General features: G+C 37.4%; 2 protein-coding genes across 4 annotated transcripts in view; one reads left to right on the top strand and one right to left on the bottom strand.

Annotated features, from left to right (window-relative positions):
* Nucleotides 1–688: 688 nt before the first annotated feature.
* LOC128228888 (uncharacterized) lies at nucleotides 689–5,568 on the top strand. Its single transcript, XM_052940433.1, has 3 exons — nucleotides 689–694; nucleotides 2,023–2,121; nucleotides 3,216–5,568. Exons 1-3 carry the CDS (start codon nucleotides 689–691, stop codon nucleotides 4,542–4,544), a joined length of 1,434 nt encoding a protein of 477 aa, XP_052796393.1. The 3' UTR covers nucleotides 4,545–5,568.
* A 5,181-nt stretch (nucleotides 5,569–10,749) lies between these two features.
* Nucleotides 10,750–27,343, bottom strand: part of LOC128227647 (sister chromatid cohesion protein PDS5 homolog A-like) — a 28,551-nt gene continuing 11,957 nt past the window's right edge. For 2 of the 3 annotated variants that reach the window (XM_052938379.1, XM_052938380.1), the window contains exons 13-35: nucleotides 26,722–26,835; nucleotides 26,335–26,367; nucleotides 26,025–26,125; nucleotides 25,617–25,756; nucleotides 25,095–25,319; nucleotides 24,531–24,621; nucleotides 24,314–24,383; nucleotides 23,980–24,103; nucleotides 23,315–23,470; nucleotides 22,754–22,822; nucleotides 22,366–22,502; nucleotides 21,890–22,013; nucleotides 21,266–21,470; nucleotides 20,492–20,512; nucleotides 19,079–19,193; nucleotides 17,897–18,026; nucleotides 17,050–17,172; nucleotides 15,711–15,761; nucleotides 14,990–15,180; nucleotides 13,262–14,176; nucleotides 12,630–12,761; nucleotides 12,080–12,179; nucleotides 10,750–11,807 (exon numbers count right to left, since the gene is read on the bottom strand). In XM_052938379.1, coding sequence (XP_052794339.1) covers nucleotides 11,775–11,807; nucleotides 12,080–12,179; nucleotides 12,630–12,761; nucleotides 13,262–14,176; nucleotides 14,990–15,180; nucleotides 15,711–15,761; nucleotides 17,050–17,172; nucleotides 17,897–18,026; nucleotides 19,079–19,193; nucleotides 20,492–20,512; nucleotides 21,266–21,470; nucleotides 21,890–22,013; nucleotides 22,366–22,502; nucleotides 22,754–22,822; nucleotides 23,315–23,470; nucleotides 23,980–24,103; nucleotides 24,314–24,383; nucleotides 24,531–24,621; nucleotides 25,095–25,319; nucleotides 25,617–25,756; nucleotides 26,025–26,125; nucleotides 26,335–26,367; nucleotides 26,722–26,835 — 3,400 coding nt within the window. In that variant the 3' untranslated portion in view covers nucleotides 10,750–11,774. The remainder of the gene's footprint in view (nucleotides 11,808–12,079; nucleotides 12,180–12,629; nucleotides 12,762–13,261; nucleotides 14,177–14,989; nucleotides 15,181–15,710; nucleotides 15,762–17,049; nucleotides 17,173–17,896; nucleotides 18,027–19,078; nucleotides 19,194–20,491; nucleotides 20,513–21,265; nucleotides 21,471–21,889; nucleotides 22,014–22,365; nucleotides 22,503–22,753; nucleotides 22,823–23,314; nucleotides 23,471–23,979; nucleotides 24,104–24,313; nucleotides 24,384–24,530; nucleotides 24,622–25,094; nucleotides 25,320–25,616; nucleotides 25,757–26,024; nucleotides 26,126–26,334; nucleotides 26,368–26,721; nucleotides 26,836–27,343) is intronic. The other variant, XM_052938381.1, reaches the window with a different exon arrangement.

Below are 27,343 nucleotides of genomic sequence, written 5' to 3' on the forward strand. Positions count from 1 at the left end.
TTTAGTAGGCCGAGGTATTCCGAATTGTATCAAGTAATAGAGTTGCTGATCGTTTCATATCAGACAAAACGACTGGCGAGAAAATCAAAGCTATCACTGTCGTTATGAATACCCCCAAGAGGTCGCCTGGACACGGGATTGGTTAAACATTGATCTGTGGATTCAAAGAGTGACATGTGAAAGAAATGGCGTGTGCACAATAATATACGCCGACCAACATCCCTATGATGTTCCATGAGTGTAGGTGCACAACACAATACACCGACCAACATCCCTATGATGTCCAGGAGTGCAGGTGCACACCAGCATACACCGACCAACATCCCTATGATGTTCCATGAGTGTAGGTGCACAACACAATTCACCGACCAACATCCCTATGATGTTCCATGAGTGTAGGTGCACAACAGCATTCACCGAGCAACATCCCTATGATGTTCCATGAGTGTAGGTGCACAACACAATACACCGACCAACATCCCTATGATGTTCCATGAGTGCAGGTGCACACCAGCATACACCGACCAACATCCCTATGATGTTCCATGAGTGCAGGTGCACAACAGCATACACCGACCAACATCCCTATGATGTTCCATGAGTGCAGGTGCACAACACAATACACCGACCAACATCCCTATGATGTTCCATGAGTGCAGGTGCACACCAGCATACACCGACCACCGGGATGGAAGTATGGGATCTATCTCAATAGGATGGAGACATTGGATCTATCTCAACGGTATGGAGACATGGGATTTATCTCAATGGGATGGAGATATGGCACCTATCTCAATGGGGTTGATTTATAGGATATATCTCAATGGGATGGCGATATGAGATCTATCTCAATTTGATGGAGATATCGGATCTATCTCAATGGGATGGAGACATAGGATATATCTCAATTGTGCGAAGATGAATTGGACGGATACATGGGATCTATCTCAATGGGCTGACTATATGGGATCTATCTCAATGAGATAGAACTATGGTATATATTTCAATGGGATGGAGATATGGGCTCTATCTCAATACGTTGGAGACATGGGATCTAGCTCAATGGGATGGAGATATGGGATCTATCTCAATGGGATGGAGATATCGGATCTATCTAAATGGGATGGAGATAAATGGGATGAAGATATGGGATCTAGCTCAATGTGATGGAGATATGGGATCTATCTCAATGGGATGGAGATATGGGTCCATCTCAATGGGATGGAGATAAATGGGATGGGGATTCTATCTCAATGCGATGGATATATTGGATGTATCTCAATGGAATGGAGATATTGGATCTGTCTCAATGGGATGGAGATATGGGATCTATCACAATGGGATCACCTTAATGAGATTTATCTTAACCGAACTTCACGACCTTGTTTAGACATATTCTGATAAATATGTATATCGTATAATCTCCCTAAGCCTATGTTTAAACTTATCACAAAATGTCATACTGTTTTCAATCTAAGACATTGGGTCTAAATAAACATTTGCGAAACATTAAGATTATAAAATGTTTGATAAATTAAACAGGAACACATGCATTATTTTCATTATGTTCATTGTTTACTCTCCTGCTGTAAACGTGGCAAATGTTTCTGTTGTGAAGAAACACCGTACACGGGTGTCCTTTTGCAAATAAAAACTAATTGTCCAACACAGAGTGTACACACATTTTTTTTTCATATGATTAAGTTACACCATGAACACTGTTACCAACCCTTGTTAATTTGTTTAACAGTATAAGTTATCCAAGGGGCATAACTCCTTTAAAATAAGCCAAAGTTATTTATTGTACTAATATTCGTATTAAAAACATATCATCTTTAATATTTATTTCCATGTGAGCAGTCTTAAGCAGATTTCTAGTTATGGTCAATGATCTACTTGAAGTTTTATGAAAGGAGCACCCGCCTTTGGTGACACCACGAGTTTGACAATGCCTATTGTTTCTGCAAAAATATAAAAAAAAGACGATCAACTTCAAAGTGCATGTATGCTTTCTATTTTCAGAGCGTTGATGACTTGGTCCAACCACCCGCCACGCTAGCAGAGGTCAAGAGCGGCTTGCAGAGGGCGTACCTGGAGGGAATAGATTTCATCAGGTTAAAGGTACTGTGTACACTGCTCTAATGTCTTGAGATTTGTAAGTTAAATGCACTGTGTCTTTAGTGCTTGAGCCTCATTTTGTTAAGACTGTCTTGCAACTACCTAGTGAGATGTGTCATGTTTGCATTTAATTGCACAGCATGCTTAGCTTACGTATCTGTGCTTACAATTAAGGAGTTTTAAAGAAAGATAGCTAAATGATGAAATTACATCACCACAACTTAATCACAAATGCGTTCAGCTAGACTGTCTGAGACTCAACGCGAGCATTGTGAGCAAAGGCGAGTCAACGAAGCTTTGTCATTTTTCTGGAATGAATCAGATCATGTAAAATGTGCATTGTCTTTGATTATTAACAACTTTCCCAGGTTAACAGTTGGTTTTGTTTTAAAATTCCACTGAGATGTGTCTACAGTTTCTCAATAAAACGAGAGTACCAGCTAAAACTCCTGTCTCTTTATTTGTCAAATACAACAGATAAAATGGTAGTGCCATTGATTGCTGAAGGTCCTGCTTCTGTGTTTTTATAGAGTTCATTAAGTCAAAGGTTCTGTGCCAATTGTTATTGGATTGATTCAACGACATTAAAGTAGTGGAAATGATCATTTGATTTTTCAACCGTATACTTACAGCTTGTATCATATAATTATGTACAATGTAATGTCCATGAATTCATAGAAGGCTATCAGGATTAGGATTTACATGCATTTTTTATACTTTGAATAATGCACTAGTCAATTGTAACCACAGCCCCCAAGTCCGGGGAATAGCGAGGACTTTGACTTTCGGTCCAGCCCAGGTGAAATCCCCCACTTGTGGGGACAAGCTTCTGGTAAATCCCCGCCAAATGCCCTCGTACCCCGGGGACATCCTAGGTAAGGTCCATTCCCCGCTATTTTGGCACGAAAACAAAATGACCGCATCCACTCGGCACCGCCGGGCCACCTAGAAGGTAAACACACTGTCCATTTCCGCCGCTATCCCTGGTATACCCCCCGGGGGGGGGGGCGGGGCGTGGTTACAATTGACTGGTGCATAACCGTTACAAATGTAGTTCCTGTGAACAACCTTCATCCTATATACAATCTTTTTTAAAGGTCAAAGAGAGCGAAGAGGAGTTGACCCAGTTAAAGCTCAGCTTCTACCAGTGTGCATCGGACGAAGAGGATGAATTCGAGAAATACTTGGTCAAGTGTAATGAACAATTCCTTCAAGCCAACAACGAGCTAAGGCGCAAAAATGTCACGCTTAAGGTCCTAGACAGTGAGCTCGAAATAGTCACCCTTTTGAATACTCTCCGGGAAAAATGTGAGGTCGATAAAGGGGAGATAGGGTTCATATCCGAATTCTGGGAAAATATTAAGGCTACAATGGAGAGTATGACGATTTTGTTGAATAAGTTCAAGACCAGTGTAGTGGAACGGTTGCGTGGCAACTGTATTAGTTACTATAACAACACTGAAATTCATTTGGATGTATCGGCTAGATATACGGAAGAGATCACCAAATATTTGACCGACCTTGAACGAACTTTGAATGACACTCAGATCCTGATTAAGAGCTACTCAAGCGGAGTTCATCAGGATATGTTTTCACATACCAAGTTCACAGAAGGAATCCTTGTTTCCTGTGATCTCAAGGCTTTTCCGATACTTCGGCTGTTCCCGGATCTTACGGAAAAGATCGAATCAATGTTGAGCATAGCGCTGATGTGGTTAGATAGAGATGAGAAGTACATGTACGAAATCAATGACTACATCCGAGAAACGAGGTCAATGGCCAAGAAAAGGGTTGACGAAATGAAAATACAGAAAGAAAAGCTGAAGAAATTTGAGAAAGCTGTGAAATCTGCCAATATTTTACTACACAATAACAAAGAGAAGCTGCAGCGAATTGAAACAGATCTGAATCAATTAGAACAAACTTTCGGTGTGTACAAACAACAGATGCAAATGAAGTATGGTGAGAAATCGCAGAAAGAAAGTATGGTGGATTTTCTCAAGATCACACTTTCACAGACCAAGAAGAACTATAACTTACAATTGAAGAGACAAAGACTTCTGAAACAGGTCGAAGAGCTCGAAGGATTTTTGGATCATCTTGAACAGGATCTGAGTGGTGTTCAGTACAAAATACAAGCGAAAGCTCAACAAAAGGACATGCTTAGCATAAAGCTGGAAACTAGTGAAAAATCCTACGGTGCTTTGAAAACTAACCTTGACAACTTCTCAGATAACCTTGAAAGACTTGAACAAGAGGTAAATGGCTTATCAGGACAGTTACTACAGCTAGAAATTATTCAAACATGTAAGTCTTCCCCGGAAAATATTGACGGTGTTTTTGATAGACCCCAGTCAGTAAAACTTGCTCCGTCCTTGAAAGAGAAAATAAAACGAAAGCGTAAAATCATGCCCCCGGTACACTGACCGGAACTGACGTGACCTTGGATGTGACAAAATGTTGACCTTCGCATTGACAGCTACATGACCTTGACTTTGTACTAAACATTCCGAGATGTGCTAAAATTTATAGTGTTGTGACAGGGTCGCCAATATGATGTAGAAATTCTAGCTTCAGTAATGCTTGTCTAGTGGATTGACTTTTGAAATAACATGAGGAGGAACTTCGATGAGATCATTTCAACTTTGTATGAAGAGAATGCTTGGTGCTGCAACTGATGGATAGTTCTTCAAAGAACTTGGGAATACTTTGAACACAGTTCTGCACATAAGAATAAAGTGCACTTGATGCATTTGTTGTTTCTGATTACATAGTTTCTGTTTCTTCCACACGTTTGTCTTTACGTTCAAATGTGCACTTTTCATTACAACTAAAATCGATTACAATGACATTATTAAATCGAACTTTGCTCTCTTCTTACAAGAACGTCGTAGACACAAGTGTTTAACAGTTATGACGTTTCTGATTCATAATCATATTTTTGTTCCTAATTTTCCAATTCCACAAATAGTCGGCAACTCATAATTCATTGTCAATAATCTAAAGGTGCCAAAAGCACGGACGTAACAATATGCCACTTAAAATATTAATTGGTCTGTTTATATTGCTTTCCTATGCACATATTACGCAAATAAGGTGGCGAAAACTCTCTGTAGTGTCCATTTTCTCTCCATATCTAATTCTCATTTCAAACAATATGCAAAATAAGCATTTTTTGAAAGATCGGTCCATGGGTTAAACCCAGATGATAACAAACCACTATTCCTATTAGTGTATCACATTAACCCCACTTGCGCTTAGTTCACATCGGTTCTATATAGATATAAGAGTACTGGTCATTTCCTATATTTTATGATACATTTGCAGAACTTGCATTTACCGACAACTTCTGATTCTTTGTCATATTTGTATGTTAAGATGTTATGTGTTGTGTTGCGTTCTTGCATGTTTGTACTGGTCAAAGAACAGAATATACGCAAATGAACAATACTTGTTGTATTCATTTTTTTTACTTCATGGCTGAGTTGATGATGCGACTGACTGCAAAGAAAATGTCTTTGTTGTTTATTTATTCACAAATTGCAACTACTGTGTCTAATAGTAGAGCCAAAGACGGTTCTGATCCAGTCATTAATAAGACGAATTTAACTCGTGAACCAATATTCCTTTTATCTTCTTATAAAAATATCACTTCAATGTATCATCGCATTGTAAATAATCTGCATTGAAAGTAGAAACAGGGCTCTGACAAACGTTTTTACTCTGTCCCATGATTTACTAGATCCATTTATAAATAAAGAATTGCTATGGGGTTCAATGTTTATATCCCCACAGGATTGATCGATAAGCAGCGTTTAGCGTATACTTACCTTCCAGTGATTTCTGATCGTGGATATTTTTTACGAAAGTTGTTAAGAATGGAGCTTATTAAAAACTATTTTCATTGATAATTGTCATCAGCTCTACGAACCAGATATCATTCATCAAGATTACTCTATGAAATTTGGCCGAGATATTCGAGATTTTTGAGTAGTGCATCATAAAGCAGGAACAGTCGCCTTTTGTGCAATTTTAGAAACCCTCTTATAGAGGTGTCAAACTCAAATCTCAAATCCAAAAACATGCCGAATACTCAAGTGTAAATGAGAAAAATATTGCGAGTTTGGCACAAGATCAATTTATCTTTTCATATTTGATATCATTCGTTTGGATCTTTAAACCCTATGCCGTAATGTTCGGATTAATAAAGAGCTATCAATCTAGTATCGATAATATGCGATAGTTTGACAATTTACCTTTCACGGGGGTTTAATTTTAGAAATGTGGGATTTGTTATGGAGATCGTATTTGGAAACAGAGGCATTCGCCTTATCACAGGAATGACGTCGACCAGAATAATCGCCTCCAAATGAAAAGAAAATTGGAAGGAAGGTTATCTTAAAAGAAACGAAATGCGTCTATAATAGTGTTCGTTTGGTCTCTCAGCTGTGGTTGTGTATATTTGTTCTAAAGGTTATAAGCATCAAGTTTCACTGAACATTAATACATATCTGTCCTTTATGTGTGCAGAAGTAATGGCTAATTAAGACCCCACAGTTAAGTCGTTTATTCGTGTGCGCACGTCATCAGCACATTTTTCTTCCAAGTTGTTGGTTTCCGTAATAGTTAGAACATATTGTGTACAATCTTAATGATTAAGAAGGGCTGATTCACCAAGTTCTTATTAGTCATAAAGATATCAAACATTTATGTTCAAACTAACTTATAATATAACGCATTTTCAGCCGGTGGGCAACCAAATAATGACGTCGTGTCTGTAAATTAATATGTCATACTGCAAGCGTGGTCCTTATATGAGTTCATTGACACACAAATGTCACTAACTCACAGGTATCAGATACATTCGGAACACCTTGGCCATTTTCCATCGAAAACAACCTCGGATGTATGCCAGTACATCATAAGAAGTAGTTCGTAAGTTCAGAATTTTAGTAGGCCGAGGTATTCCGAATTGTATCAAGTAATAGAGTTGCTGATCGTTTCATATCAGACAAAACGACTGGCGAGAAAATCAAAGCTATCACTGTCGTTATGAATACCCCCAAGAGGTCGCCTGGACACGGGATTGGTTAAACATTGATCTGTGGATTCAAAGAGTGACATGTGAAAGAAATGGCGTGTGCACAATAATATACGCCGACCAACATCCCTATGATGTTCCATGAGTGTAGGTGCACAACACAATACACCGACCAACATCCCTATGATGTCCAGGAGTGCAGGTGCACACCAGCATACACCGACCAACATCCCTATGATGTTCCATGAGTGTAGGTGCACAACACAATTCACCGACCAACATCCCTATGATGTTCCATGAGTGTAGGTGCACAACAGCATTCACCGAGCAACATCCCTATGATGTTCCATGAGTGTAGGTGCACAACACAATACACCGACCAACATCCCTATGATGTTCCATGAGTGCAGGTGCACACCAGCATACACCGACCAACATCCCTATGATGTTCCATGAGTGCAGGTGCACAACAGCATACACCGACCAACATCCCTATGATGTTCCATGAGTGCAGGTGCACAACACAATACACCGACCAACATCCCTATGATGTTCCATGAGTGCAGGTGCACACCAGCATACACCGACCAACATCCCTATGATGTTCCATGAGTGCAGGTGCACAACCGCATACACCGACCAACATCCCTATGATGTTCCATGAGTGCAGGTGCACAACAGCATACACCGACCAACATCCCTATGATGTTCCATGAGTGCAGGTGCACACCAGCATACACCGACCAACATCCCTATGATGTTCCATGAGTGCAGGTGCACAACCGCATACACCGACCAACATCCCTATGATGTTCCATGAGTGCAGGTGCACAACACAATACACCGACCAACATCCCTATGATGTTCCATGAGTGTAGGTGCACAACACAATTCACCGACCAACATCCCTATGATGTTCCATGAGTGTAGGTGCACAACACAATTCACCGACCAACATCCCTATGATGTTCCATGAGTGTTGGTGCACAACACAATTCACCGACCAACATCCCTATGATGTTCCATGAGTGTTGGTGCACAACAGCATACACCGACCAACATCCCTATGATGTTCCATGAGTGTAGGTGCACAACACAATACACCGACCAACATCCCTATGATGTTCCATGAGTGCAGGTGCACAACACAATACACCGACCAACATCCCTATGATGTTCCATGAGTGTAGGTGCACACCAGCATACACCGACCAACATCCCTATGATGTTCCATGAGTGCAGGTGCACAACCGCATACACCGACCAACATCCCTATGATGTTCCATGGGTGCAGGTGCACAACAGCATTCACCGACCAACATCCCTATGATGTTCCATGAGTGCAGGTGCACACCAGCATACACCGACCAACATCCCTATGATGTTCCATGAGTGCAGGTGCACACCAGCATACACCGACCAACATCCCTATGATGTTCCATGAGTGCAGGTGCACAACAGCATTCACCGACCAACATCCCTAAGAAGTTCCATGAGTGCAGGTGCACAACCGCATACACCGACCAACATCCCTATGATGTTCCATGAGTGTTGGTGCACAACAGCATTCACCGATCAACATTCCTATGATGTTCCATGAGTGTTGGTGCACAACAGCATTCACCGATCAACATTCCTATGATGTTCATGAGTGCAGGTGCACACCAGCATACACCGACCAACATCCCTATGATGTTCCATGAGTGTAGGTGCACAACACAATACACCGACCAACATCCCTATGATGTTCCATGAGTGTTGGTGCACAACAGCATTCACCGATCAACATTCCTATGATGTTCATGAGTGCAGGTGCACAACAGCATACACCGACCAACATCCCTATGAAGTTCCATGGGTGTTAGTGCACAACAGCATTCACGGACCAACATCCCTATGATGTTCCATGAGTGCAGGTGCACAACCGCATACACCGACCAACATCCCTATGATGTCCAGGAGTGCAGGTGCACAACTGCTTAGACCGATCAACATTCCTATGATGTTCCATGAGTGCAGGTGCACAACAGCATACACCGACCAACATCCCTATGAAGTTCCATGGGTGTAAGTGCACAACAACATTCACCGATCAACATTCCTATGATGTTCCATGAGTGCAGGTGCACAACAGCATACACCGACCAACATCCCTATGATGTTCCATGAGTGCGAAATACTTTTGGTGCTACATTCGACACATTTCTATAGATGTTTTATTTTCTAATTCAAGGGTAATGACAGGACCAAAACTAAAAGAAAAGACAAGGTGAAACAACCCATGCTGACCAACAACAACCTGATCAAGTTTCATGTGTATAGGTGGAATACCTTTTGAGCTACATCCGCAAAATAGTTTGACATTTTTGTCAAAGGAAATAACGTGTGTTAAAAAATGGCAGGTGCTCAATTTCCCAATATTATTCTTAATTGTATCAAAAACCGATGTAGCTAATTCGATTGCGAGTCAGAAGTATCTTCCATGGCTGCTCGTGAAAGACAGGTTAATCCCAACCCGAGCGTAGAGCATTTTACGGAAATGAGGAGTTTTCGCAGATGACACACTGCTCGAGGATTACCTATCTCTATCTTACACAAGCTTTTTTACATACAGGTTATTTTTCATCTTTGCTCGTGGGCAAGATAGGGATATCCAGCATGATCATATTATCAGTGTAAATAAAGTCAATGTTGTATGATCATAAGATTGTCAGAAGTCAACAATGACATAAATCTCTGCAATTCTGCATGTACTTTTTTCATGTCAGTTTTTTGACCTGTATACAAGACAATTTTCTTGCGCAACGCGGTAAATACTGCAAAGCTAACTAAAATTCGCAATACCGACCAAAGTAACGCCAATTACAGTTAAACAAATTTAATGTAAAGGGAGCAGACTTTGTAGTAAATTGAGAAATGGATTAGCTCATCCAATCAATTAGTAAGGGGTATAACTGGTGTACTTTGAGCGGTCGCATTATGCCTATGAACCCTGTCACTAAGTTTCATCCTGATTGCATAATAACGAAGTAATTGTCTGCACTCATAAAGTGTAAAATGGACATAACTTGGAAGTAGCCGGTTATCACCACAAGCAGTGTCATCATGATTGACCAATACAGAATATTAAAAGGATTGCCTAAATGATCTGCACAAGACATAACTATTACTTTGTTCGTAAAAAGGAACATTACTCCGGTGTAACCAAACCCTTGATCAAATTTGACCAATACATTACGCCCACAAACGCTGTCGCCAAGTTGCATAAACTCATATATTATGTCTATTAATAATTATGACTGGATAATAAATACTTCAGTTGTTCGCACAAGACATAAACAGGTTCTGTTTAATATGAAAGGGGTGTAACTCTTCTATTACTGAGCGGATCTACTCAAAGATCCAACTGATCATGACCCACAAATCAACGTCTATATATATATATATATATATGTATGTCGCGTTCGACACAAACATTTGTAAATTGTTACCCCAAGCCTAACATAAGAACCTTTTAACGATACATCTTTTGAAGGGGACCTAAACATGGGCTTTTTTGCTGATTATGATATAAAAAATAACAATTTTTTATGAAATGATTTATTTCATGATCAAGAAATCAATGACAAAGATGCATAATGAAACAGCATTATTAGATACAATGAATTGATGAAAACGCAAATGGGAACATAAAGAACTGATAAATGTTCAACAACATACACATATATGTTCACACGAATTTAAAACTCACGTTTCGCAAACATGCGACAGTGTTCACTGGTAAAAAGAGATGTGCTCAATCGTTTGTTCATTTAAAAATACTCATTAAGTGACAGTAATGTTTATGTGTACATTTCTGTGTACATATAGCTTATACCATATTTGTACTGTTCTGTGTACATATACCATGTTTTTACGAAATAAAATATTGAAATATCTGTCTTTTTCAGTGACTGTACAAAACAAAATTAATTCACTTAGTCAGTAATAAATCAATAAGCAATCTTAAACCTCATTTCATTCAAACTCATTAAAAGAGCAGACATAATACTCATTTGAAACATCTGAAAGGAAAGTAGCTGCTTATTAACACACATATGGTCCACCGACCTGATGAATGTCTGGTTCATTTGCATTTACGTACTTTTGATATTTATCAGATCTTCAAAAGGAACAAGTATATTTACCACCTGAGCATTAGAGCTCACCTGTGGGCCAGATCATTTTCATCTCCTCAATTTGCATTCAAGGTAAAGGAACTTTTAACACAATTAGGTGCATGCTGCATTTTACTCCGAGCAATTCTTTCTGTCCCCAATCTTCTTGCCTCAACCTCCATTTATTGTTAACATTTAACAGAAATTGAAAAATCAAATGGTCCATTGACTATCACTTCATCTTTGCATGTTTTGAAACTTCTGAATGATGAAAAAAGAACTTGGCAGAAACAACAAACAATACTTAAACGTCCTAGTTGAACAGATTACTGCTTTTGGACAATATCCCTGAAGTGCACCTGGCCAATTCCAATCTTTCACACTTCATGAAACAATAATGATTTATTCCACTGCCCCATTTAAAATGTATATTCCTCATTAGCCTCTAATTCCTTCATTCACTTTTTGCCTTTTGGAGGAGCTCGTCTGGTCTGAAACACAAAAGAATCATAAAATATATCATGTCCTCATATTCACAAGTTCAATCACAGTTCAGAACAACCCCTTTGATTCAAACACATTCATAACACTATGAAAGTGTTATTTTAATTATTTTAGTATGATTAGCATATTATTCATACATGTAGATATAAATATTAAAACTGGATAAGCCAGGAATAGATAACTAGTCATAGAGGATGTTAACAATGATTAAAACATACACAGAATTGTAACATCAAGCTAACTTCCACAGTATACTTACATTCTTCTGTATGACCCTGGATAGTGCAGCAGCCTTCCCCGGTGAGCTGGTGTCGGTTTCTGACGCTGATGTGCCGTTAGACAGCTGCCTGCCTCTTCTCCTTAAGTACATATTACAGTACAATAATGTTGGATTTCTTCTTTTTTGACCTTTTGAATATCATTTCATTTCAATAAGACTTACTAACTTCACGTGGAGGCATAACCACCTATACTTTTCAGTTTAAAATGTTCATGTCCAAAATAAATGTATGTAATGATACCGTAATTGATATATAATACCAGTAAGATATGAACTACAAAAGCAAGTTCAGAAGATAAACAATGAGTAATCAAAACATACAGTTGAAACCAACTGGCTCGCCATCCCAGGGACCGGCCAAAATACTTACAGCCTTGTGGATATATAAAGCCAAGCCGGAATGCTTACAAAGAATAAAACAAAATCTGTCTTTTACATCCAGTTTGAGCCAATGAGGAAATCGAGCTAAGCAAAATCGAGCCAATGGGTTAACATTCAGTTAAAATACTTGAATAAAGACTTGACATACACATTTCTGGCAGGCAGAGTTGCACTAGCCGATGGTTTGGGGCCCTTTGTTGTAGCTTTCTTGGCTGGGGAAGCCTTCTTTGGTGTGGATGCGACACTCGATACAGAACTAGCGGGCGAGGACGGGTTGGACCTGGGCAGGTATGAATGAGAACAGGGATTGTAGAAGTGTACTAAAAATCATCATTGAAAACCACGTTAAGTACTGATATTCCTCGACTGCAAAATACTTACAATACTTATGAGCTTATATTTACACTGCTATTGCACTGTTAAGTTTTCCTGAAGAAAATTTGAAGCAACGAGTGCAAATATTAATAATGAATATTTCAGAATTGCAATTCATAATATTTCAGAATTGCAATTCATCCATGCATGAAAACATTCACATCATTGTGCAGATAATAACCATGCACTTGACAAATGGGCTTCATACACAGATAATTACAATTTATAAACATTCAATGAAAAACATGCCGGTCATTTTAGCCAATATGTTATACAGTACTGTAAGCTTATTAACTTAGCTTTAAAGTAACTCTCAAAACAACGTCAATCACTTATACCAATATCTGAGTGAACAACACAAACACCTCAAGTGGAAATGGTTTAAAACCTATAACAAGTCCTTACTTTTTGTTGGCAGCTTTTTTCTTGCCGAGACTAGGTGCAGGGACAGCATCCTTCTCTAGGTTGAATTTTCTCTTCTTACTTGATGACGCAGTTTCCTCCTCCTCATCTTCCTCCTCCTCCTCCTCCTCATCTTCTTCTTCCTCCTCTTCTTCTTCTTCAGACTCGCTCTCTTCCTTAACCCTCTTGTTGCCTCGTCCTTTTCCCTTTGCAGTACTAGTATTCGCTCTCTTCTTGCTGGGTGCTGCAACTTCTTCCTCTTCCTCCTCTTCTTCTTCCTGTTCTGATTCACTTTCCTCTTTAGTCCTTTTCCTGCCCCTTCCTTTTCCCTTTGCACCATTTTGATTCACAACACCCTTGCCCTTCTTTTGTACCACTCCCTTTTTACCACCACTAATCTCTGCACTCTCTTTAGTGTCTGCAGCTGTTGCACCAGCCTTTCCACCCTTTTTACCACCAGTCTTTTTATTACTTTGTAGCGACTGTTTTTGAGTTTGACCACTTTCCGCCATTGTTCTCTTAAGCAATCTTTTCTTTGGTGGTGATGTAACTTCCGATTCCTGTGAATTAGTGTCTCTCATTTCCGGAGAAGCTTCCATTTCTTCCTGAGAATCACTCTTTCCTACACTTTCCTGTGATGATTCATCTGGCTCAACGTTTTTCTTATTTCTTTTCCCCAGAGCCATCGCCCTTCCCTTGCCTCGCCCTTGGGTGTGTTTTTTCGGAGGGGGCGATGACTTTGGTTCTGAGCTTATGTCAGAGCCCTGGGGTGTTTCAGGCTCTCCGATTTCACTGTCATCATCTTCAATACTATCAGCACCTTTGGCAGCAGCTGCTGACTTTGAACCCCGAGCCCTGCTGGTTCTCTTTGGAGTTTTTGCTTCACCTTCAATTGACTCATCTGGGCTTTCTTCTCTTCTGAAATATGTCATCCAAAGTTCATACAAAGTAATACAAAAACACTGCAGAGCTAATGCGAATGCCCCTCAGTTGCTGTTTTCCTGTTCTGTTTTTATAATTTCCGTCAATACTTTTGTTATTCACACATCCCCAAATTGACAGGGGACATCCACGAGCACCATTCGGGCAATAACTTTGCTGTGTTAATCGACTTGTTTTATTACATCAAAGAGAAGTCGACTTTGCCGTCTTTTTTTCTCATGTAAACAATTGTCTCACCTTTGCTACACTCAAAACAATGAATTTATCATCTGTCCACTTTCCTCAAGATATGAGGCGGCCGAAGAGGGACCAGGACCAACTGAGATTTCAAAATTTTAGAAGCTCTGATTTATGTCCATAGTCAAAGTATTCACATAATGCCGCTGACACCACTGAGACCATGACAACAACCAAAACAACAAGACTTAAAATGAATCCACACTTTAAAACCTAGTGACCCTAAACTGAACTTTCAAATAATGTTTCAAACCAATGTTTTCAGGTTTCTAAATTCTAAAGACAAGATGTGCATACATGAAAGCTATCAAAACATTTGTATCGAGGGTCAGCAAATCTACAACTTAACTGATAATCAAATGGTTAAAGCATAAATTTATAAGGCGTAGTCATAAAAACAAATTCTCATCTACGTTCCTAGAATTATTTTGAGTTCAAAATGTCTGCTTAACAATTGTTCATGTAAATCACACAGTTCTAAGGGAAGATGGAACTCAAAACACTTATATATTTTTATAGATAAAGGTAAGTAATCATTGAAAGATTACTGACTTGACTTTCTTCTTCTTGGGTTCCCGGGGACATGTGGGGTTTGGGTTCACCACAGGCCCTGGACTCTCGACCACAATGGTCTCCAAGGTGGTGGGCTTGGGCTGACGGCCTCGGTAGTAGCCTGCGCCTGATGTGCTAGGTGCGTTGTGGGCAGGTTGTGCAGCGTCCGTTGGCTCTGAGATACCCTTCTTCTGTAATATGGGAAGATACATAGTTAGGACAAGGCAGAAGTACCACATAGCATGCAAGTGCCAATAGTTTTCTGATTTATATCTCTAGACAGTTGGTCAAAAACCATAACTGAAGAATTGTTTTGACCTAAGCTACTAAACATACTTGTTTTGTCACTCTTAACATTTAAAACAAATTCCATATGGATACCTATATAAATTTCAAGGTTATGCACAAGACTTTGCTAACCACAAAATAACTGCCTGAATACCAATACAAAGACATTTTCACCTTTTTTAATCTTTGAATAACTTAAATGTATAAATTGATTCCCCTTAGAAAAACATTAACTTTTGTGTTACTATAAGGATAATTTCTTTATATGTTTTTTTTGTAAGTTGTTTACAATGAATTCACTGGTCTACTTTCAAAAGTTAAATGAAATGTGCAGACAGACACTACTGATTGTATGATCATCTGCATTATAGTGCATTCAAAACTTGGAGTTTGCTATTTTTGCCCATTAAAACCAAGTTGTTCTAACTCATACCTTTTCAAAGTTGAAATCCTTAGGTAAATACACTGTGCTGTTAAGAGATTCCTGCAAGATAAATAGCATTGATGTTAAAATGTATTTAACAACCTAATAATACCGATTTATACACAAAGCAAATGTTAAAAGAAATGTTAAAAGCTTTTCTTCACCAAATAACAATATTAATGCATTTTCTTGATCATCACTTTATAAACAGTCCATTAATGCATCTGCACTATCATTAATCACAAAACACACACTTAAAATAAAGAAAATTTTTTTAGATGAAATCAGGTTAGTCGTCAACAAAATCCCCTTAAGCTTAGTACTCTCTTAAATTTATTACGTGCACTAAAATCACATTTCAAGGTCTTAGTGCTAGACGGTTATTTAGTAAAAACTGCCTTGCACTAAGCCCAGGAAATTTCATTTCCACTTTGCATTAATAATTCATTGCAATATTTAAGGATTTTCTACAGTGCTACGCTGTGCCTTCATTTAACAAAGTGATTGGAATAAGAATTCGAGGTCAAGAGTTAGAATTCTTCGTCATCAAAATTAGACTTCAATGAACAAGTCTGAATACTGGCATTAGTGCTTGGTATACTTTTTACTTCCGCAAACAAATCCAACTATATTAATTCCAGAATTTGAGCAAGTCCAGAAAACTGTTTCACCAGTGCAGGGTTTGCAAAGCTTAACCTCTGAAATTTTACTATATATCGCTTCATGGAAAAAGGAGTAGCAACATGCCCTGCTATTTATTATTCAGATTTTTAACAATCCCTGCATACATTCCACCAGTCTTAAGCTGCATATGATTTCAACCACTGTCCAGGATTCAGCAGCAGTAAAAATGATAAGCCTTAGAAAGCAGATTTTTAATGAACTAGCCTGAATTTTTATATTCTTATGAAAAGTTCCTGGCATCACACTATCCCGAGGTTATATACACCATATATGAAGATAATATTTTCTACCAGCCACAAAACTGTTTAACTAGTTTTAAACATTTGGGATCATGACATATTTGATCACTGTCCAATCACTGCACTGTTAAAAGATTTGCATGGTTTGCTCAAAATTTGAAGCTTACATAGCCAGGCTTGTTACAATTTCCGTAGGCAACCATCCAGTTTATCATCTTTGACTTGTTTATCAAAAGCGACCGTTTTATAGAACAGTTTTTTTTTGTCCTGAAATTTAATATAAAAAATATCTATGGTATTAGGTTTTTTTTTCCAGATTTTTCAGGTATTTTTTTGGCCTGTGTCCTTTCTATGCTAGGGTCCAATATACAGTATGATAGGGTAATTTGGTAACTTATTTAGTATATCTACATGATTGTGCATACCTTGTTTGGTTTAGAGAATAGTTTTCCTGGCAGAACAGGGTCCACGTTACTGTCTTTGAGAACTATGTTGGTCAGGTTTTTCTGTAGGAGGCCCAGGGCAAGGTCACACACTGCATACAGTTTCTGTAAGAGAGAACACTGTTAAGACTAAAGTTCAGCAGCTGATTGTATTTAAGTGTTTCACAATCAACCTATCAAATCATCTAAATGTGCAAACTAACTAAAAGATTTATACAATTGGGTGAGCTGAAGAACAAACAATATATAAAGCATGTAAAACAACCTTTATAGCGCCTAATTTTTGTATATGAGTTAAGGGAAAAGGTTTCAAAAAATGATAGGTAGGGTAGGAACAAATGTTTTTAAAGTCCAGTCAAAACAGTAAAGCAAGTCATAAATGCTTACCATGAAATTTTGGTATATTGTAAAAAAATAATGGTTACTTCATTTTTAATTGTAATCAACACAAATGGTCAAGAACTAAAAATTGGAAAATGTTTCTTCTCTAGGGTCAAAAGAAAAAAGTTGAGGAGTTTGGCCATGTAGGGTCTTGCCCTAAACACAGGTATTTTTTTAGGCATAAATAGAAACAAATACATGTATACATCATCAGCGATGATAACAGACCCAAAAACCTGATCCTGAAAATTTAGTTTGAATGTACCGAGGTATACAAGGGATTCAGGCTAAAATCAGGTCAAGGGGCATAGACCCTTGTTGAATTTGTTTTCAAAGCCATATTTTTAATTTCAAGGTTTTATTCACTATTTCTAAACCAAATGTCCAGAAAAGCACACAAGTGATTTCAACTTGCTAGTATCGTCATCTCTGACATGATAACTCCCACCTTGTTAGTATCCTCATCAGGGTTCTGTAGATCCTTAGCTTGTTTGATGTTCTCTATGAGGCGACGGAAGAAATGGTAGTTGTATTCCTCACTTCTCGCGACCAATGGCTCCATCATAAACCAAAGGCACCTGGAGTGAGAGTGGATGGACTAAAATGTATGAGGATAAAATTTTACATGGGTGGTAAAAGAGGTTTCAAAATGATACAGTAGCTGGTAAAAAAGAGAAAACCCGGCAATAAGTGTCAGCCCATCCAGCTTCTTTCACGCTGTCCCATTGGAATCTGATGGGGAATGTCCCCTAAATCCCTGTCAATTTTATACAATTATTGTGCTACTTTAGAATGAAATGAAACATAGGGACATTTTGAAACTTACATAAACAAGAGAAATGAATTAAGTAATCTAAGGGATGTCAGATGATATGGTGGTTCTACTCCTCAGTGCGAGATGCCAACGTCTCCATCAAAAACCACAAGCAACTGGAGTAATGCATGAAACACATGAATTGTCCATCTGGCTTATATTCCTTCTCAAAAGGATTTCGAGAGACTAGCTGCATTTATACCTATATTCCAAAGTTAGGAGAACAAAGCACAAACATAGCAGGCGAAGATTTCACAATGAAGTACATGACTCAGGTTTTTCGACTTGTGCACTTTTAGAAGCCATTTTAAGCGTAAAGAATAAACAATACCAGTCACTTTGATGCTTTTTGATGAAATATTATATTATTTCACTGTTTCACTTTCAGAAGCCATTTAAGCGTAAAGAATTAACAATACCAGTCTCTTCTATGCTGTTTGATGAAATATTATGTTATTTCACTGCTACTACAGTTTGGTTCCCTTATTGCTTAATAAAAGTAACATAGCACCCACTTTTCCACATTGAACATTAAGGAAAAGACATCCAAACATTCTAGTTGTCATGCATTTAGAAATTTACACTAGTTTAACAGACTTCTTTCTTAAATTTTAGCATAACAGAAACAGAATAATTGGTGTAAGATTAAAATGTAATTCAGTCCTGTCCACAGATATCCTCTATATCTTTTTTTTTTGATTTTGAAATATTAGAGAATATTTAAGGGGCCATAGAAATATATCTGTCACATGTACAATTAAAGCAAATGAATAAGCCTATATTACTCCTTGTTATGATAACAGCTAATGGACTTACTCCTTGATGTTTTTGAGAGCGCCCACTTCTTCGTAAGACCGGAGGTCTGGATCATGGGCTAGCAAGTGGATGGTGTAGGGCATTACATAATCAGGCAGGTACTGGAATAGCTTCCCTGAAGCAAAATCGTAAAATTCATTTCATTATCATGAGCTAGCAAATGGATGGTGTAGAATATTACAGATTCTGGCAGGTACCGGAATAGGTTCCCTAAAGCCGAAAGGTAACATTTATATTATGACAAACAGGTAACATAAGCATTTTTTTAATACTGGCTAAATTTAAGTTCTGTCACAGTTTTACTGAAAATTTTGATTAACAGTACTATAGTGCTTTCTGAAACCTACCTGCTCTTCAAATAGAATGAAGTTTGAATCCATCCAAAGTCATTTAACCTTTAATTTCAGATAAAAGTAAAGTTTTCCAAAACAACTGAGTATTGTTATGCCTCCATAATTATCCCGATCATTAATATCAGCTTAATTCTTATAAAACCGTAAATCTGAAAAAATTAGTGATTAAGAGAAACTCAGATTTATAGATATGACACACATTTGCGGTGCAATAGTAAAATTTTTAGGAAAAAAAGTATATGATTTAGTATTGGGCCGAGGTTTTAGCCCCAAATTGGTCAGAAAACACACACTATATTAGCTATATGATATACAAGTATATGTTTAGTAAGCATAATACTATTTTAGTGCAAATATTAATGGGAGTCATTGTTAATGTGCTTTTTATAGAAGAAAGAAGTAAAAATTGCACCACTATGTTGAAAATGAAAGTAGACCACTTTTAAATAAAATGATAACATACTTAAAGTCTGGTTTATAAATGGTTTTCAGCAGTTTTGAATGTTTATTTTATATATATATAAAGAGCACTACAAACATCTGGCATATAATAATAATAATAATAATAATAATAATAATAATAATAATAATAATAATAAATCTTCAAAATCCAAAAAAAATGTTTTGCAACTGAAAACCAAAAAATTATATTTGAAAAAACATAAGCCCATGTGAAATTATCGGAAAATTCATCATCTGACTGTTAATATTCTCCTCAATTATTGTCTCATAAACCATCACCTAATATACCAGTAGTAAGCAAAGACACTAGAGCACATTGAAGCGAACATAAATGCTCTTCAGTTGTATTACAGTCGTTAAAGGGGCATAACTTTATTAAGGCCAGAGTTACAGGCCCTGGTTCAGTACATGTGTTGATTGTATCAGGCAACATGTATACCAAGTCTCATTCAAATATTTTAAAATGTTTTTTAAAGTTATGGCCAAGATTTAGGTTTTTGCACACCATAGTCAAAACCATGACAAGACCTCCTCATTTTGGATTTGAAAGACAGATAAGCTAAACATGTAAAAACTTCTGCATATGATCTATACAAACCCTTATCATCTGTGTTCTTAGCTGCAAAAAGCATGAAGTATAAAGATGTTTGCCTTTTATTTGTCTTAAAAAGTATAGTTAAAAGATCCATGCACTCTTTTCGCGCTAAAAAGGACAATAAGGTTTAATTATAACCCATTAACATGTATATAAAAGAGAAAGAACCAAATAAAACGCTGATGAATCCATTGAACATATAAATTACTCAACAAAAGTTTAAGCCAAATGAATAACATTTGCTTTCATATTTTTTTGTTATAACAGTGTTTTTTCTATCACCTTTCTTGTAAATGGGGCTAGGGCTTTTCATTGTGAAAATAGGGAAAAAATGCCTAAAATTCTAAGATGTTGGGTTTGAAGATATTTAAGAGAATAAGGCTTTTAACATTTTAACTTTTGTAGTTGGACTGTTGAAAGATAAAAAAATACAAACTTTTATATATATATTTATTACTGTTTTAGGACGGTAAATGTTTATTACTGTTTTAAGACGGTAAATGTTAAGCACAAATTTTATTAAAAAAGAATACATTTTTGGATTGTAAATTGAGCTGAACTTCATCCCCATTTGCAGTGGAAAAGAAACACTGTACAAACAATATATGTGTCAAGTTTTGCCAGAATATCGTAAGCCAATTTTTGCTAAAGCCAAGTATTTGAACAACAATGTAAGCTGCAGCCGACAACATCAACAATAATGTATATTCGAAATCGTTTAACACTTAAATAACAGACGATCATGAACAAAAGAGTACAGAAGAACTCTGTCATTACCTCCAAGCACTTGGTTTTGTTTAAGAAAGTCCCTGCGTCTCTGAATGTTGAGCTGCAGAAACTTCTTAATGGTGGTGCGCCTCTCTCGAACAGGGTCGTTAGCTGCGAGGCTGAAGATTGACATAAACTCAAGGGGTAGACGCATGGATATCAGGCCCTTGTTTAGCTTCTCTGAGAACCGCATACGGACATGGTAGCAGCTGTCCTGTAAGATGAATCACACTAAATAATTATTATATTATTTTAATATAAAATGGTTGTCCAGTAAGCACATTCGCTTCTGACCTGGGTTCATTTCCCAGCCTGGGCGCAGTGAGTTTTGTTTGTGGTCACTGAGCCAGACAAATGGGTTACCTGCAGTTTCCCTTTAGCATTAGCAAAATGAGCTTGTTTCAAGCATTTCATTTTCCTTAATATCCTGTGTATGGAACTTTTTAACTCAAACAACTATGTTAAGTTTATGTAAAAAGTTCAACAGCCCTTACTTATACAGAAAATTGCTTTTTTTCATTATTATATTTGCCAAGATAATAAGAATATTGTTAAGTTGATATGCATCTCATCTTTTTTACTTTTTAAAGACATTGTGCAAGACAAACTATATCAGATAAAAATAAGACATACATTTATGAGAAGTGCAAGGGCCTGGAATTGTTCTTGTTGAATGAGATCAGCAAACACAGGTTCCTCCGCCAGCTTCAGTATCACACAACCAGCCTGGAGGCGCAGTCGGGCTAGCTCAGGCTTACTGAAATATACACAGTTTTATCTGTTATTAACTCTTGGTCCTCATGCAAAGAAAATTAAGACTTAATGAACACCTCAGGCTTTGACAACATATATAAATTTTCATGATCAAGCGTAAAAAACATAAAACAGAAGAAAATTTGTGGAGAAGTGCATTGGCCTGAGATCAATCATTCTGATAACAAAATGTCTGAGGCTAATGAAGACCGTTATGAAAACTTACATGTTAAACATCAAGAACAATAACATTTTAAAGTAGCCCAAGAGTTTAAGTATCAGTTCTTCATATTGTTCATATTGCTCTCCATGCCACATTGTAAATGTGAACAAGTCCTGTTTACAGTTGTACTAACTTTATTAGCATTTTCTCCATGAGATCTCCCTCGTGAACAATGACGGTGTACAGTAGCCGCAGAGTGGACGTACAGCAGTTATTCACATTGCTCTTCAACCCCAATAGCCAGCGCATTAACAGCTTCATAGCTTGTATCTGAATAGTAAATATACATACTTATAATCTTCATTCATTCTTCAACCATGTGTAAGTCCAGCTATGATTTTTCATAGTGCCGGGCTTGAGCTCATTAAGGCCACCTTTCATGTCATACTTCCATTCAATTGGCCAACAAAGGGATTATATTTCGCCAATAAAAAAAATTACCACCTCTAAAAAACAACCAATGGCCTGTGTGCAGCAGGCCCCAGGCTTTCATGCTAGTTTCAACAACAGCTATGTTTTACCTTGGCGTTTGTTTCCTCTGTGACCAAATGATCGGAATACCAGCTGTCCATTACTTGTTCCCCATGTGTCTGGAAAAAGAGAAGCAATTCAATGGTTGTTGACCAAATGTTCTTCAAAGAGGTAATGGCTAAGTACAATTCTTAAGAGGTTAATAAGTTAAGCAAAGACCACATATGCTGTCAGATGCAAACATTGTCTATTGATCTCAATTGTTTAAGGGACATGACTCCATCAATAGTTTAGCTTGTGATGAGATTTGCTACATAGGTGACACAGTAAGACGGCCCCATAGTCATTAACATGAAGGGTGTCCACCTACCCTATCCTACATGAGCAGATCTTTGACAATGTCCACCTACCCTATCCTACATGAGCAGATCTGTGACAATGTTCAACCGCCCCTATCCTACATGAGCAGATCTTTGACAATGTCCACCTACCCTATCCTACATGAGCAGATCTTTGACAATGTCCACCTACCCTATCCTACATGAGCAGATCTTTGACAATGTCCACCTACCCTATCCTACATGAGCAGATCTTTGACCATGTCCACCTACCCTATCCTCCATTAGCAGATCTTTGACTATGTCCTTGGAGACGATGGTTTTCATGCTGCTGGAGAACGCCTCTGAACACATATTCGCTATGTGACCCAGGGCCACTATTGATGTGATGTAGTTGGCAGACTCAGGCTTCAGGTTGTTTCGAACATACTAGAATGTAGAAAGTGATGTGTTATGTAACTTTATTTGTATTAATCATTTTGAGCAGTTCTACACATTGTTCGAGCTCTACCACCACGACTGCTATAAGCTTAAATGAATCAGGATCGAGTCCATTCTTGGCAGGAATAAGTAGTAGTATGTTTAAATGGTCAAGACCATGCAAATGAATCTCAGATGTATTTATACAACACCTACGCCATCTTCATACAATTTCCATTGGTAAATCTCTACAATTTTAGGCTTAGCAATAGACCTTGCTCCCCATATGCAAAATTACAGTCCCTGTAAGAGTTTCATTAAAATATCTCACTTCTTATAATAAACCATTTTTTAGTTATACGCAAAGTTGTAACTCCATTTTTTCGCAGGGTAATCACATTATTTACACTATAAAAGCAGGTACATACAATACATTTACAACTATATCCTATCACCTAATTTTTAACACTAAATTCATGGTAAAGTATTATCCCTATGTTAATGTAGCACATTCTTACCTCAAATATCTGTGAGAAAACAGGTTCTTTATTCTTCACAATTTTGTTAATGCACCGTAATGCATGTTTTGCCTGCTTTGGACTTCCGATCTTTGCAGTGTGCTGGAGTATTGGTAACAATTTTCTGAAATATTCAGCAAACAAATCATGCAACAAGTTCCTTCCATAAAAATCCAGTGGATCAATGTTTTATGAAATCTAAAGAACTTTAAATGTACTCTAGCATCAGCTATACAAAATAATTCTGTGTGTTCCTTTTATTTTTTTGCCAATCCCAATGTGCCAATAACTAAAAGGTCATTAAAGCTTGTACAGTAAGCATTTAATAACTTACGAAAAAACATCAGGACTTTGGGTTTCAAGATCCGTTCCACAGTTTGTGATAATCTGTAATGTGACATCAGCTGGAATAAGGAGGGAAATGATATACCATGTAACATAGGAATGTAAGTAACCTGGTAGCTGAAGAGTTAACCAGACTTCAAATTAGATTTCTCACGAGATTAAATGGCCAAATATTTATAGATAGGACATCGAAAGTTTGTCCTTACCAACTTGTTCATCCTCATCTTTCAAGAAGGATATCAGGGTCTCAAATGTCTCCTCTCCTTTGAAATACTGGGGGAACACAGTGGAAAAACACTGGAACAAAATTATACTTTTTTAACTTACAATTATTCAATCTTAATCAAAAGAAATAACAAAAAGTTTAAAAACAGATTTCTGTTAATCATGTGTCGATGGTTTGGAGCACCATTCATTTTTCTAGTCTAAGTCACCATGATCTTTGACCTACAGGGGTCATCTAGTGACAATAAACTATGATATTTGAAGACATATCAACATGTTCAACAATAACTAATCGGAAATCAAGCGTGAGATGACGACACTGCCACAAAACTAAGGTATCCAGGCTTTCAGGCAACACAACAACCCCAAACATCTGATATTAACATCATATATATATATATACGGTATATATATAAAATATATTCATTTCTGCAGTGAAATGTAAGCTTTGCTAGTAACAAATATCTTAGCTAAAGTAAATGCACTTTTTCCACCAAACAAGTAATGTTCACAAAGCTTCATTTTCAAATAGATTTGAAACCTACTAGTAAAAGTTGAACCCCTTTCTGTCCAGCTTCAAAGATATCATCAGCGATGGTCCCTTGACCCTTAACAGCATCTTCAACATGTTTGACCAGACAGGTCATGGCTTGAGCATCAACCATGACTGGAGCCACACGTTCCAGGAGAGCCTTTGTGTTGTTGTACAGTAGTATCTGACTTTGACTGCTGTTGGTATTACCACCGCCTAGACGCTTTAGGATTTCTTTCTGATATGGGGAGAGATAGAATATTGAATGTTTCTAGCAAAGGCTAAAATATGATAATTGATTGTTGGTTTACAGCTACAATGATAAAAACACCTTATATGCAAGCTTTGATAGAACTTTTCTCACAATGAAACTTTTCTCACAATGAAATATGTGACCATATTCTACTATATTTTTTAAAACAAGACTTAACTTTCATTTTAACCTGTTCAGTAGAATCAATAAGCATGAATGTTGCAGAACTCTTATTCATATGAGGCTTAAGAATTCATAAAGGTATTTAACCTGTCAACATACCACGTTTTCGTTGGCCTTCCGACAATTGCAGTCTGGACTGACCAGGTATCTCATGAGATTTCGGAGACGTTTATCATCTCGCAATAACTCGTTCAGTTTCTTCAACTGTTCTAATGCTTTTGGCTGGTCTGGCAATGTCTCTATAAAATAATTTAGAAATGGCATTTTTCAAATATTTGTTGTGAACAAATCCAAAATTAAAAATTCATCTTTAACCCTTGTTAATGCCGACAATAGTGGTCAATATAAGCACAAGCATGCACATCCAGGACTGGTAAAATGTTTACCAGCTTTTACCATATTTGAAATTCCCTTTGCAAAGATTGATTCAATATTTTATTGAAGAAGATTGGGTCTTCTGATTGAAAGAGTCAAAATTTGATGACTGAGCCCAAGAACAAGCCTTACTTGAGAGGTGTTGTAGCCTGGGCAACAGGAACACATGCTCCTTGGGGTTCTGATTCATTTTGTCTAGCCCGTCCAGTATACCCTTCACATGGGTCCGAACTCTGGGAAAAAAACAGCAGTGGTATTATTCATGAAGTTGTATACATATAAATTTTCTTGAAACAAGTTATAATTTTAAGTCTTCAACAAATTGTTGTCTCAACATTGACTACCAATTTGTATCTTATGTCATTGCTGAAATTATTCTTGTATACACTTAAAAAAGCTTAATATTTCTTCAAATGAAATTACAAAATCTTGTACTACTTACATATGCCGATGTTTCATCATTTCATGGAATGCCCTGAAAAGATTACAGAACTTCTAGTAATTAGGAAGTTTTTAAGTTTCAAGTCACTATTTTGTGTACTGCATCTATTATTATTGATATGGTACCTACTGCACATGTATAAATACCATAAACTCAACAACCAAATACATCACAAGTTTTTACCGTATTTAGTTTACAATCATATATCTGTGACATTTTTGCTCTTAAATGAACAGTCGACTAAGCTCTGAAATAATATTACTGAAGTTCATACACTCAATCTCTGAAAGCAAAGATATATATCTAAATCATATATATAGAACCAGCCACCTAGTTTGTCATGTTGTGGACTTATCCTACACAGTTAAAGGTAAATATTGGTCATACTTGACAGCTGGGCCGTCCAGTTTTCCATACAGCCTATAAAGCCGCTTCATCCTCTCATTGGGAGGCAGTGTGTAGGGAACCAGGCACATGTTGAACAGTCTCTCTACCATCAACCTGCAGACACGATGAGGATATTATGTTAAAAATACAAGTGAGAATACCCCTCAAGATATATAAAATGTAAGCAGGCTCTTAAGCATTTCTTTAGAAAGATAAGTAGGAATACAACAGAAATCTTTATGACAAAAATAGTAGGAGAAAGTAGGATTTTTTTCAACAAAAAAGTAGGAAAATAGAATTGTGCCCAAAAAAATCAGATATGTTTAGGGCAGAAGATAGTTATGGACATCTGTCCTCACAGTTTCTGGTCAAATCTGAAGAACTTTATGACCCAGGAACCTCAAAGTCAAATTTGATAGGCAGGTTGGTTATAACAAGCAGAGGAACCCTATTAACTTTGAGGTAAGGCCAAAAAAAAAAATAGGTTCGTTTCCGGTCTCCTTCCCAAAAAAAAGAGGGTAGGTAGGTAGGCATTTTTTTTTTTTTTTTTTTTTTTTTTGGGGGGGGGGGGGGGAAGTGATCTAGAATAGAAGGCGGCTGACTTTTATTCAAAAACAACCAT

The sequence above is a fragment of the Mya arenaria genome, chromosome 3, assembly GCF_026914265.1.
Source record: "Mya arenaria isolate MELC-2E11 chromosome 3, ASM2691426v1".
Classification (NCBI taxonomy): domain Eukaryota; kingdom Metazoa; phylum Mollusca; class Bivalvia; order Myida; family Myidae; genus Mya; species Mya arenaria.

What these genes read in the sequence shown, in the direction of transcription:
- LOC128228888 (XM_052940433.1), top strand. An exon ending in TAGATTTCATCAGGTTAAAG is followed by an intron (nt 2,122 to 3,215) that starts GTACTGTGTACA and finishes TCTTTTTTAAAG; the next exon opens with GTCAAAGAGAGCGAAGAGGA.